Source organism: Lissotriton helveticus, chromosome 1_1 (genome assembly GCF_964261635.1).
Source record: "Lissotriton helveticus chromosome 1_1, aLisHel1.1, whole genome shotgun sequence".
NCBI classification, from domain to species: domain Eukaryota; kingdom Metazoa; phylum Chordata; class Amphibia; order Caudata; family Salamandridae; genus Lissotriton; species Lissotriton helveticus.
Genome location: NC_136057.1, coordinates 641,489,552 through 641,503,306, shown reverse-complemented (window position 1 = coordinate 641,503,306; position 13,755 = coordinate 641,489,552). Strand labels below are relative to the sequence as shown.

The 13,755-nt window shown below is 50.0% G+C and overlaps 1 protein-coding gene across 1 annotated transcript in view; it reads left to right on the top strand.

Annotated features, from left to right (window-relative positions):
- The window catches only part of UCMA (upper zone of growth plate and cartilage matrix associated), a 78,484-nt gene that overhangs the window by 27,941 nt on the left and 36,788 nt on the right, over nucleotides 1–13,755 (top strand). The window contains exon 4 of the mRNA XM_078654906.1: nucleotides 12,172–12,270. Within this exon, the coding sequence (XP_078511032.1) occupies nucleotides 12,172–12,270 (99 nt within the window). The remainder of the gene's footprint in view (nucleotides 1–12,171; nucleotides 12,271–13,755) is intronic.

Here is a 13,755-nt window from a genome sequence, read left to right as displayed (position 1 = left end):
GTCCTCAGCCCCGCCTGCTGGCGCCGCCCCGACTTCTTTACCAGACGCCGGAGCTGAGGGCGGGGGCCCCGCTGTGCCCCTCCGCTCCTTGAGTGGCGGCTCGGCTATTCCAGACGCCGGAGGACAGTGTTGGCTGGTGCTGAGGCCTTGAAACCGGGCCCTCAATTTTCGTGCCCTCTGGCGGTGGGTGGTGCTGCCCGGAGCCAACGTGGACTGTGGAGTGGACGGCCTCGCCTGCGGTGTTGGTGGCGCTACTGGTACTTGCGCTGGACATCTTGCCGCCTGTCCGGGCTGGAGGCTCCTGCTGTGTGACCCTGGCTAGGGTGCTACTTCGTCCTTTGTGAGTCCCCCTGGCCCCAGTGTGTGTGGGTGAGAGGTACGGTGACGGCCAGCGACCGAGGACCTTGGGGCTGCGGTGAGTTGGACCCCTGCAGTGCGCGACCTGCCCTGAGGCCTGTGGACACACCTTGGAACGGCGGCCCGATTACGGCCTGCATTATGACCAGGGGTGGAGGAGGCAGCGGACCTGCCAAACAAGGGCCCATCGACAAGTTCACGGGGCCGAATGGAGGTGCTGGCGCATCGGGGGGGGGCCAGAGCGCGGGACCGGACAATGCGGCGCTTATGGCGGCTATCACCCAGTCCAGAGACATGCTTGACGCCAAGATAGGTGCGGTGGGGGCAGATGTGACCTTGCTGCGCCAGGACCTGCGCAACGCAGTGACCCGCATCACAGAAGCGGAATCTAGGCTTTCAACAGTGGAAGACGATGTGGGGTCCCTGAAACAGAAGGTGGCCGCGATGGAGAAGATCCAGAGGGGCTTGGCGCTTCGAGTGGAGGATGCCGAAGGTCGGGCGCGTAGGAATAACCTTAGCTTCGTGGGTTTTCCCGAGGGCTGCGAGAAGGGGGATATGGAAGGTTTCTTGTCCCAGTGGCTGGAGTCGTGGTTACCCCCAGACGCGCTTTCGAGGTGCTTCGTAATAGAGCGCGCCCATAGAGCCTTGACGCAGAAACTGCCCACGGGCGAGCGACCCAGACCGGTGATCGCACGGATCTTAAATTTCCACGACAGGGACACCATACTGCGGGAGGCGAGGGCGAAGGACACGGTCATGTTTGACAGTCAGAAAATCATGATCTTCCCGGACTATACGAAGATGGTACAGCAGCAACGACACTCCTTCGTGGCGGCCAGGGCGAAGCTGCGCGGCCGGAAGCTCCAGTACTCGCTACTTTATCCAGCCCGCCTTCGAGTGATTTTCCAATCGAGGACACACTTTTTTGATACCCCGGAGGATGTCTTTAAGTGGACAGATGAGACGGTGAGGGTTCGGCCACATGCTCAACCGGGCCTGAACCCGGGCTCCTCCAGGAGCTCCTCTCCGGAGCGGGCGACCCAGCGCATCAGGGGGAAAAGACACAGGAGTTCTAGATCGCGGCAGCGCTCCCCTTCTCACGCTGGGGCAGGAGATGGAACACCGGCGGACTCGGACCAATCGAATAAGGACAATTGAACATCGTTTGAAAGTAAGGTGACTTATGGCTGTGGTAGATCTTGGCAGTGTGTGGCTGATGAGTAAGTCCTGCTGCCCAACCAATCCGGGACGAGATGCCTTGACACTATCTGCGTTACATGTTGGGGAGAACATGGGGCTGCGGGGTGGGGTTCGGGGTGCTATCTGATCGGGGCTACATCCCTCTATTATAGGCGGGTGTTAGTGAGAGGGGGGTTCCTGTAGGTTGAGTGGGTGGTTGGGATCCATTGGTATGGTAGGCTTTGGGCGCTCTGTTTTGGGCCCGAGGTCGCCCATGCCGCGACAGATACTTCTGTGTTCTAGGAGGTATAGGGGGGGGGGGGTGGAGGTTGGGGGACGGGGTGTTCAGGGGGTTGTTATTTAGGGGTGTGGGTGGGGGGGGTTCGGTTGGTGGTGCACGTGATTTTCATGCTGAACTAGAGCTGGTGTTGTATGTACGGGCCTGCTGCTGGGTCCTCTTGCTTTATTTTCCCTGGGATTATGGTTGATGCATTGCCTACAGGGCCCCGTTGTATGTCTATGCGCATATTGAGCTGGAACGTCCGGGGCTTACTGGATAAAATTAAAAGGGGAGCTGTTCTGAGGGGGGCTAAGCGGGAGGGGGCGGATGTCCTGCTCTTGCAGGAGACGCATATGATGGGCACGAAGGCACCCTGCCTGCAAAGATTTGGCTACCACCAGGTTTTCCACGCCGGCTTTTCGAGGGGTTCTAGAGGGGTTGCCATCTTGATTCATAGACGACTTGCATATGTACATGAGAAACTTTGGCTTGATCCTCAGGGCAGATACATTGTTGTGCAGGGTAGGGTGGGTACGGAACCAGTCGTCTTTGGGAGTGTCTATGCCCCTCCCCCTCTGCAGTGGGCTCTAGCTGAAAGGCTGTTTGCGGTATGGGCAGAGGTCCCAGCGTCCCTTGCTGTGATTGGTGAAGATTGGAATGATGTGCTGGATGTGACTATGGACCGTCTTCGGCCGCGGGGTCCGCCTGTGGTGGCTGCCCCCTCTCGGTTGCGTGCGATGGTGGATGGACTGGGCTGGGTCGATACGTGGCGACATCTGCGTGCGGCGGCCAGAGAATATACGTATGTTTCTGCAGTGCATGGCTCGTTTTCACGGCTGGATTGTGTGTTTGTGCCGAGTGGGTGCCTGAGCCGAGTGCGGGGGCGGCCATCCTGCCTCGAGGGTTGTCTGACCACTCTCCAGTGACTGTAGATGTTGACCTGTGCGGGCGGAAGCAGCCGTTCCGGTGGCGAATGTCCTCGTGGCATCTTCAGCAGGCTGATTACGTCCGGCATATACGGGGAGCGATAGCCCATTATTGGCAGGAAAACCTTGTCGGGGACACGGATGTGTTGTTGGCCTGGGAAGCTATGAAGCCCACACTTCGGGGGGTGGACATAGCGTGGTGCGCGGCGGCACGCCGACGACATAGGGAGGCCATAGTAGCAGCGGCGGCGCGGGTGGAGACCCTCGAGAGGCGGTGTAAGGAGGAGGGTGGTGGAGACGCTGTGCGGTCGCTCTTGCAGGCGCAACAGACTCATGCATATGTGCTGCTTGATGAGGCTCGCCAGGCATGGCTCGCCACCCGCAGTAGAATTTACCAGTGGGGGGACAAGTCGTGCACTATGCTTCATCGACTGTGTCAGAATACCATGCAGCCGATTACGCTGCCTGGACTTGCTGATGAGACTGGAGCTACGATAACGGACCCAGCTGAACTGGCGGCCAGTTTCGCGCGATACTACGCAGCACTTTATGCGCCGCAGGACTGCCTTCCGGCCGAAGCGGTGGATAAGTTTATCGCGGACCTGCCCCCGAGGGTGGTCTCCGACGAGGCGCGGGCGATCTTGGATCTCCCTATCACGGGGGAGGAGGTGGGGGACGCGCTGGCGCAACTCAACACGGGGAAGGCGCCCGGACCGAGTGGTTTCCCGTGCGAATTTGACAAGAAGTTCCAGCTCCAACTGGGGGCTCACTATAAGGCGGCACTAGAGGCTGCGCGTGAGTCGGGTCGGTTGCCCGCTGATTGGCGACATGCCGAGGTGGTGATGTTCCAGAAACCGGGTAGGCCACCCGCTAGGCACGACTCGTATCGCCCCATATCGTTGCTTAACATAGAAGCTAAATTACTGGCAAAAGTGCTGGCGAACCGGCTTCTCCCCTACGTAGCGGATCTGGTTCATCCGGACCAGGCGGGCTTTATGCCGCACAGGGCGACGCGACACAATGTCAGACGGGCTCAGACGGCCATCGATGCGATGGGGGCCACGGGTGAGCGAGCGGCCCTGTTGCTGGCGGATATAGATAGGGCGTTCGACTCCGTGAGCTGGGCTTATTTGTTTGCACTCCTGCCCCGCCTTAACTTGGGCCCAGTTTTCATCTCATACGTTCGGTTGCTCTACACCGACATCACGGCAGCCGTGCGGGTCTCGGGTGCCGTCTCTGTGCGGTTTCCAATCGGGCGGGGGACCCGTCAGGGTTGCCCACTCTCCCCCTACCTCTTCGCGTTAGCGATGGAGCCCCTCGCCTCTTGGGTGCGCATTGATGCACAGCTGCAAGGTTTTAGATGGGACCAGGGATGCACCGATAGGATTGCGCTGTATGCGGACGATGTCCTGTTCTTCCTTACTGACCTCGATAGGTCAGGCCCGCGGGTGTTACAAATCATGCGCATCTTCGGGGAAGTCTCGGGTCTGTACCTTAACCCGCAAAAGTCCACCTTATGGGTGTTGGGTGATGGAGCGCGCGCGGGCCACTGGGCGTCGGCCCTGAAAGTGGCGGTTGGAGGCCTACTGTATCTGGGTGTCTTCTTATCGGAATCCGCGTCGATCTCCTGGGAGCGGAATGTGGTGCCGGTCTGGGATAAAGTCCAGTCGGACCTTAAAACATGGGCGCGAATGCCCCTTACTATTTTTGGCAGGTCGGCGATATTTAAGATGGTTGCGCTCCCGCGCCTCTTGTACCAGTTACAGAATCACCCGCACCCGATTGCACCCCAGTGGTTTCGGCAGGTTAATTCTGCTTTGGGACGATTCCTGTGGGCTGGGGGTGCTGCCAGGGTGGCACTGCGTACATGTTTTCTGTCCACTTACTGTGGTGGGCTTGCGACGTTGGACGTATTGTCCTACTACCAAGCCTCCCACCTACTGGTCCTCAACGAATGGTGGTATGGAAGTAGAGGGGACCCGGCATACGCGCTGGAACACCAACTGATGAGAGGCCACACTCTGCACACGATTCTCTATTCGGCCGGACTGCGGCGGCGGTTACCCCGGGCCACACAGGTGGTGTTTACGATATGGCGCCAGGTGTTGCGCCGTAAGGGTTGGTGGGGCAGACTGACGGCCGAGACCCCATTGTGGCATAATGGGCAGCTTCCAGCATTGGCCACGTTATCCGGGTTTGAAGGTTGGGACTCCATTGGGATCTCATCGCTAGGCCACGTCGTATCCGGCACGGCACTTAAATCTTTTCAAGAGCTTAGTGTTGAGTATCATATGCCTAATACCCAATTCTTCAAATATCTTCAGCTCCGCCATGCACTTGGGCCTAGCTTGGTGGGCCTGGAGTCGCTGCCGGAGTTCAGACCTCTGGAGGCTAAAGTCTTTATGGGAGATCTGGGCGATAAGAAAGTGTCCCGCATATACCAAACTTTGGTAACTCAATGCTCCTCTTCCCTCCTTAAACTGCGGGAGGCCTGGGAGCGAGACATTGGCCCGATGGATGAGGATGATTGGAGGGAGGCTCTAGAGTCCCCGCGGGGTGCTGCTATTGCGGTGCGCTTGCGCCTAATACAGTTCAAATATCTACACAGGGCCTATTATACACGAGAGCGATTGTGGAAGGCGAGCTTGATTGGGTCTCCGGAGTGCCTGCGTTGTGGCGCTGAAATGGGCACGCTGCTACATACTGTGTGGTCCTGTGGTGGTTTGTCCCGGTTCTGGGGGGGTGTATGGAGCTGTCTGTCAGAGGTGCTGGGATGGGACCTTCCCCGGACTCCTCACTTGGCCCTGCTCCATGTCCTAGAGGGTATTGGGGGAAACATATACAAGCGTCATCTGTTGCTGTTGGGCCTTGTCATTGCCAAACGAGACCTGGCGCAGGCGTGGAAGAGTGAGCGGGCCCCCCCGTTGAGTCTTGGAAGGCGGGAATTGATTACTGCATGGGCTTGGAACGCCCGGTATTTGAAGCAAGAGGATGTCCCCGCAAACATTTCAAGATATGGAAAAGGTGGGCGGAATATAGGGGTTTGTTACTCGATCCCCCGGTGGAACCAGATGACGGAGAAACGGATTCAGTGGACGGGCTGTGGGCCTGAGGGGACACTGGCTCTTTTACCAGATTTGACCGACTATTGGTGTCTAGAAATGAACACGTGCACGGGGTTAGGGAGGGATAAGGGGTGGGTAGGGGGCTCGTTTGGGTGTGTTGGGTGGCGGGAGGTTGGGTGGGGTTGTTTCTGATTGGGCCTGCATCTTGATTCTGTATACTTAACACTGTGGCAGGACTCTCCTGACTGTGGAGGTCCGCGGTTTTTGCTTACCCGATCTATAAAATCAATAAAATTTTGTTGTGAAAAAAAAAAATGAGAAGCTAGGAGAGTGCAGCAGGCGAATGTTGTCACAGTGAAAAATCTTAGCCTCTTAGTGAAAGTTACGTCTGCCTGTGGTGAGTATAAGGAGGATAACAAGGACAGCAGGTTGGCAAAGCGATTAAAACAGTAGCCAGAAAAAACTCGGTCAAACTGCCAAATATGCTGCCAAAAGTGCTCCTCAAAAGATAAAAATGCGTATAACATGAACAGCAGGCTGGCAAAGCGATTAAAACAGTAGCCAGAAAAAACTGTGAAGAGCAATTAGTTGACTGAACTTATTTTTCCAAAAATGAGGCAGAATGAGGAGAAAAGGTAATAAGACATTTGGGGCCAGATCTAGGTCGCCAAATACTGGTCGGTAATGGCCGATTTCGGCCGTTACCGACCGGTATTTGGATATTGAGATGTAGGGGGCCTGAATTTACAGAATCGGTAAAGTTACAGATTCGGTATATTTATCGATTTGGTAAAATACTGAATCGGTAAATTTACAGATTCTGTAAATCCAGATGTAGGTGGCACTGAAAACAGTGCCACAGGCCCTTAGGAATTCGTTATTTACCACCAAATAATACTTGGTGGTAAATAATGAATTTCTGTGTACATGCACATCTGTATGTATGCACACATACATGCCCTAAGGGCATGTATATGTGTCACATTGCACACAAGCCAGAATCAGGGGTGCAACAGGGTGTAATTTTACCGAATCGGTATTTACCGATTCGGTAATTGCCATTGATTCCTGTGGGCCTCAAAGCCCATAAGAACCAATGGCAATTACCGAATCGGTAAATACCGATTCGGTAATTACCGAATCTTACCGATTCGGTAATTGAATTGGTAAAAATACCTACATCCCGATTGCCAGTTCTTAAATACTGAATCGGTATGATTCGGTATTTAAGAATCGGTAATCTGGCATTACCTACATCTGGCCCTTGGTGTGTGAGCTATAAACCAGCAACAAAGGGATAAAGTCACTTTAAAATGGCAGCTATATTAGAAAAGAAATTTGCAGGTATCCACTTGTGCCACTACATCACACTTCGGATAAACTGCCAAATATACTGCCAAAACAGTGCCAAAAGCGCTTCTCAAAAGGTAAAAACACTGCATAAAGCCTGACTTTGGGTGAGGCAGCAAGTCATTGTAAACAGAAGGCAGCAGAGAACCCAAAATGGCGGACGCGCCTCAGACGCGAACCGCCGAATTATGAAAGCAGGATTTCAGCGAGTACAGCTCACCCTGCGCTTTCGGGATGATAGTTCCTAGCGCTGCAGACAATCCGCTTGCAAACGTTGCGGTCAGGAGGACCGGACGACCGTCATACGATCCGGAACGGCTCTCGTCGTGTCACACTCCGGCAGAACTCCCCCGGCTAGCGGCCATCTTCCTCGGCGCTGTAGCCACGCCCCCCCCCACTACTCCTGTTTTAAAAAAGATTTAGACAATAAAGAATTATGCTACAACGGCAGAAGTGAGGCAAGAGGAGGAAATCCTTAAATTGGTCAACTTATCGCAGAGATAGCCACGATTAGCCCTGGAATATCCGCAATATGTCTATGATGGTCAACATTTGCCCATGGCTATTGTTATGACGGGGCTAGACCTATGTAGGTACAGAATGGCCCAATATGTAAAGCATGGTCACAATTAACCCGTGGCCACCATATGAACATTTTCTCTGCCCCCACCTCCATAAACACACAGATATCTATTCACTCACAGACATGCATGCATACATTGATAGACATACACACACACACACACACACACACACACACACAGAGTCAAGCATTTGTGTGCATGCACACACACAAACATATACATGCATGCTCAGGCTCTAAATCCCTTTTCTTGTACCCACATCTCAGCTTACCTTCTGACACAATGCTGGTGCTCTGGATGGGCTCCTGGCTATGCTACTGATCTTAGCCTAGAATCAGTGTCTGAACTGGAGTGGTGTGGAGTGCAAACAAACGATGGATTTAGGCCCAGATCTCTGTACTGGGGTGAATGTATGACATTGTTCTGCATTCTGTCCATCAACTGTTGTTTTGCATAGAATCAGTGTGGCAGCATAACAAGCAGAAGCTATTCCAATTGATAGCTTCTGTTTGTCCTATTTATGTTCACTTGCCTGTGCCTCAGCTAGCATGAACCTGCCAAATCAGTAGTCATTATATGGATGGAGATATACACTCCGGTCTTGATCCAGCCTCACTCTAGCCAGGCTTCTGATAGGGCCTGGGATCGAAAGTCTGACAAGCCCCATTTAGGTGGCAGTGAAAACTATCAAGTAGGTAATATAAACTTACCTCAAATATTGTAGCCAAAGATGGTCGTCGTACAGGCATATGCACTTTCTGCTGTCATCTTTAGCAAAGTACATGGAAAACTGTTAAAAAGATGCCCACTGCGCATGCGTAGAATGAGTGAACAACATTTTAAGATGACCATCTGCAATACAGATTGGGGTAGCAATCATAGAAGTTATCGAGTCAGACACAGTGAGCCTACAAGGCTTCTTGGGCAGGACAAACACAAGGATAGGAAGGAAAGCAATGGACTCAAGGGCAGGGAAGTGAGGTAGACAAGAAAATAAATTGAATTAAGAGCAGGGAGTGGGCACAAAACCCAATTTAATTCAATATTGGATATAATAGGTCTGCTCATCAGCAGATTAAAGCAATCTTTAGGCGAGACCTAAAACATGTTCTAAAGAATTTTCAAATATATTCTTTTACACCTATTTGGTAGTGCAAACATTACATATTTTTCATCTATTCATATTATTGAATAGAACGTTGTTGGTGAATGACACACATCTGACAACTATTTTAAACTCTTTTTATTTACTTATCTACACATTTGTCAAGCTGAAATGGCCATACTCTACTTTAAACCTCTGTCTACCAACTCCATTAGCTTCTGTGTTGACTAATTGATGTCCCCAGCCTGAGCCCTCTCGTTCACTGATGGGTTCACACATGCCAATAGCTATGAAAGTGAACCTCCAAGGAGGTGGAAAGATGATGCCAAGTTTGCCTTCTCTAAAAGGTCAACATGTGAAATTGGCTGGATTAGATCATTTAGTAGGGAAACAGCCTGTCTTTCTTTCTCGGAGCCAAGTCTTCATTTCATTTTGCAAAGCTGAAAATGTAGACCATTTCTGAAAACAGCTGAACTCCTGAAACATTTCACTTCTTGCTGGGGTTTTACCAAGGTTACTATCAAATAATATTTTTTTTCTCTCTTTTTGCAGTTTTTTTTTCTGCATTTACCTCAAAATATTAATTTATTCTATGCCCCTGTGAGGAAATGGTGTGTTGTTTATGGTGTGGTTGTGCGACCTCACAGTGTAATACACTTAACAAACCCCTTTAGGACTCTTAGGTTTCGTTTGCCAACCCTAAAGCTAAACCCTGTGTAGCTGTGGCTCTGAGCAACAAGGTTTAGACAAAGAGACAAGTATAAAGCATTTAAACATCACCAAAACAATTGAAGAGGAGCTTGACAAGTCACCAAAGAAATCGGCACCAATTTTTGAAAATAGACTTTATTTTAGACACCACAACGAAAAAGATCCACCTGAGTTTTACGGAGGTATAGAATTTACAAGGTTTAGTAAATCAAATAATTTCACTCAACCTCAAACTAGGTTTGACAAAGTCAACAAATTTGACACGGAAATGTTTTCACTAAATAGTTTGGGCTAGGTGTAATGTAGTAGGTTGGCGTCACTTTAGGTGGCCAACTGGCTGGGCTCTGGAGACGACTTCTCCTTGAGTAGGATATATCAGGCACTGTACCTCTCTTTTTTTAGCCATCAGGTGTAGCAGGTGCAGCCCACAACAGTGCAGCCTCTCTTTGCCATTTCCATGGTACAGCAGGGCAGTCCTTCCTCGGTGCTTTGTCCAGCCCAGCCGAGATCGGAGTTTGGAATGCCAGGGGTGCCTTACTTATCTGCAGAAAATGCCCTCAGGGCAAGATGTAGTTGGTAGCCAATGGGCTACCGGGTTCCTTCCCACCTGATGACCACTTCCTGCGAGTGGATGCACCATTCTACCCACTTCCAATATGGCAGGACCCCTCTACCAGCATGTGGAGCTCCCCAGCCCAGCCCAGAGATGTGGCTACCAAGAGGGCTACGTGCTCCTGGGAAACCGATTAGGCAACTGGTTACCCCTCTCCTCCTGTCCCTAGTGCCAGTCTGTCTGCCTGAACAATGGAGCAGCCCCTCTCCCAAGTGTTACCCATGTGCCCTTCAAAGGCGGCTTCTCCTTTGAAGTTCACTTTTGAGCCTATACCCATGTGGCTGCCTGCAGGAGGGAGGTGACACCCCCTTTCAGTGCAGGCTCCTATAGTATACTTTCCTGTGAGTCGTCAGCACATGTCCCCAGCAGGATAGAAAACTGTCTCGCGACAGAGCCCTGTGTGCAACCAGTATGGGCACAGGGGACTAAAGGCAACAAAGCGGCAACTTTTCTAAAGTTGCACACTGCAACTTGTTACAATAATTTTGACCTGAGACTCAAGTAGAGCTGAGGGGCCAGCATGTATCTCTGTACTCGCCAATTGTGCGACCAAGTTTTTCCACAATAAAAATGACAGATTCACTTCTTTTCTATTAGACCATGTAAAACTACATGGTCTCCCCATGGGATATTTTGCACCCTGCCTTAGGACTTGATAGGTCTTCCATAGGGGTGACTTAAACATATATCAGGGTGAAGTCTGACTTTGCTATTACTTTTTTTTTGGCAAAGTAAGGCTAGCAGATTAAACTGCTCTTCCAGCATGACAATGGCGGGCCGGGAGTCTCATTTTACGTGTGTCACACCCAGGGTAGCACAAGCAGTGCCTCGATCCCTAAGGGGACCCTCTAATTTACATATCCTGGGTACCATTTCTAGGGACTTACAGGTAAGTTAGCTTAGCCAATTGGATAAAAGTCAATTCCACATACTAGTTTCAAGGGTTATTTACAGACACTGAGGTCTGGTTAGCAGGCCTTAGTGCACTCTTGAAGTTGAAAAACTAGAAGCATCAGTCCAAAAACTTGGGGTGACCATACAAAAAGAGGCATGTGCTAACACCCCCTCACTAAGATTTTTGCGGAAATCGCAACTGTGCCTTCAGTCGGAGTTACCCTCTGGATCAAGATTATGAGTTGGTAGGAAAAGCCACATCATTTAGGTTTTTCCCAGGACAAACTTTTCCTGGGAAAAGCAGGCAGATGTTTTTATGGGAAAAGTGTCTAGAAAGAGGTGCGACTTGCATTAATCAGTAAAACACTGATTTAAAGGGCATGAGCTCATAATTGGGAAGAAACCCAGTGCTTAATTTGAACTGGTAGTTGCAGGTTGGGTGCACCTGCACTCATGTTTGGGGATTGGCACTTATTTTCTTTTAAACTTTGATCCGCAGGAAGAAAGAGATAAACACAAAAGGAAGAAAGACGGAGGAAGGGAAAGGCAGCATAAGGGGTGGTAAAGTTAGAAATCAGTGATGAAAAAGAGCCTGCGAGCCAGAATTATAGATCCAGTGAGAATCTAGTGGTGGATTAAAGAGGCTCGAGGTGGAGTCAAGACAACAGAGCCTTGATATTCGATAGCCCAACCTTGAAGAGGGTTCTGAACAAAACTTGAACACCTGCACTTATTCTTTTACAAATTAAGCAAAGCACGTACGAATCAGCAACACCCAGTAACTACCACACACCCTGATTTATTGTAATTACCAGGTGCATTCTTTCCAACTCGTTTACAGGGCCACGCATTAGTAGGGCATATGTGTTTATAAAAGGGCATTTAACTGATGGTATTGTGAAGTGTTTCATTCATCCCGTGTTTCCTCTCGCATTGACACAGCTCTTGCTTATCTAAAGGTTTTCATATGCTAAGTAAATACTGACGTGAAAACTGAACTTGAAGGTATAGAGACAGCCAGAAAAAGTAATGTTATGTGGTTAATTATCAATTAGCTTAATTGCAAAAGCGTTTCAATGTTTGACCTAATGAACATTTTCATTGCAGTGGAGAACAGACAGAGGCTGTCAGCTGATGAGCGCAGGAGGGAATATTATGAAGAACAAAGGAACGAATTTGAGAACTATGTTGAAGAAGAGCAAGATGGTAAGGATGCCCTAAACATAAACATCTCCCAGATAGTGCTAGCTTGGGGTAGCAGGCGCTGGAGCTGACGGATTTTCGGGGGAATGGTGAAATCTTGGAGGGTGTGGTGGACAGTAGCATTGCCCGGGCTGATGGATACAGCTTACCGCTCCTCCCTGCTCACCAAATAGCTACAGCAATCCTGTGAGCCCCTGTCATGTGACAACATACAACACACCCCAAAGTTGGTGTATTTTTCCTATTGTCCATTTGTAACACGCTCATAGAATCGAAAGTGCTGATGGAGACCTTGGAATGGCCAACGCAGACCATACGAGATGGTGAGTGCCTTCCACTGCTTCCTTGTTGTTTAATTAACCATATTGCTTATAAGCAATAAGCCCCTGCTCGCACAATATTAGACTAGGGTATTTAAAGATTGTGATAAATTGTCGCCCCTGTAATGCATTCCAGACCTATTTTAATAGCAAGAACCTGGAGAACATCTCCATCTATAAGAGGTATGCCACCAGTATGGCCCACTCTGTCTGTGTCATCCGTACTTCAAGGATATTCTGGCACCAATCACACACAAAAATAATCACTTAGGGATCTCTATTGGGAGGTGGAAAATCCCACTCTTTCCAGCAGCATCACGCTGATATTAAAGTGCTTTTTTACATTATTATTAGGCTGTTCTCAAAACGTCCTTAAAAATATCTATAAAACAATATTTTACTGGTCTTCTTGGTGAAATAATAGCACTGACCTGGATCACAATAATTGTTTGGGGCAGGAAACAGAACCAGATAACCAGATTTTAATGCACGAATGTCTGGCTGCTCTCCATTGCACTGCAAACATTTCTACTTCACGCTAAGGGCCATTTTAAGCCACTGAATAATAATATGTTCTTATTTGCTTCTGTGGCCTGTCAAGGTATTTTTGGTCAAGCATTTTCTTAAATCTGTGCCAGAACCGATGGGAAATGTAATCCTACTTAAGAGCTGCTCACCTCAGTAATGCTCTAATCACAGCCTTGGTGGGTGAGAAGTACATTGACCGTCCAGGTAGTATAAGTGGGTTTATTGTGACTACATTGAAATTCCACCTGTGTCAAACCAGGCAGTAAAACAGATCTTTATTTTACATTGTAGAGCTCTGACAGGGCTCATTCTAACTAATAGAAGGAAGTGTGATACTCCTCCTGAGGCGGGGGTCATCCAAGCATCACCTCCAAAGTCCATTGGGTTAATCCGAAGGCCACTCCATGCCTAGTCAGGTGCACAAGAAACCCTCATTTGTCTCCCACAACTCTGTTCAGGAATAGATTAGCAAAAAGTAAATGTAATTCTGTCCAGCTGGAGACTCACACTGCCCTCTAGGTAATTCTGTGTGGAAATCACAGGGTTAGAGCAGTCAGGGGGTATAGCTGACTTGCAAGGATCAAAGCCCATGATAATAGACATTGGAGAGTATCCTCTTCCTGAAATAAATTACCAGTGG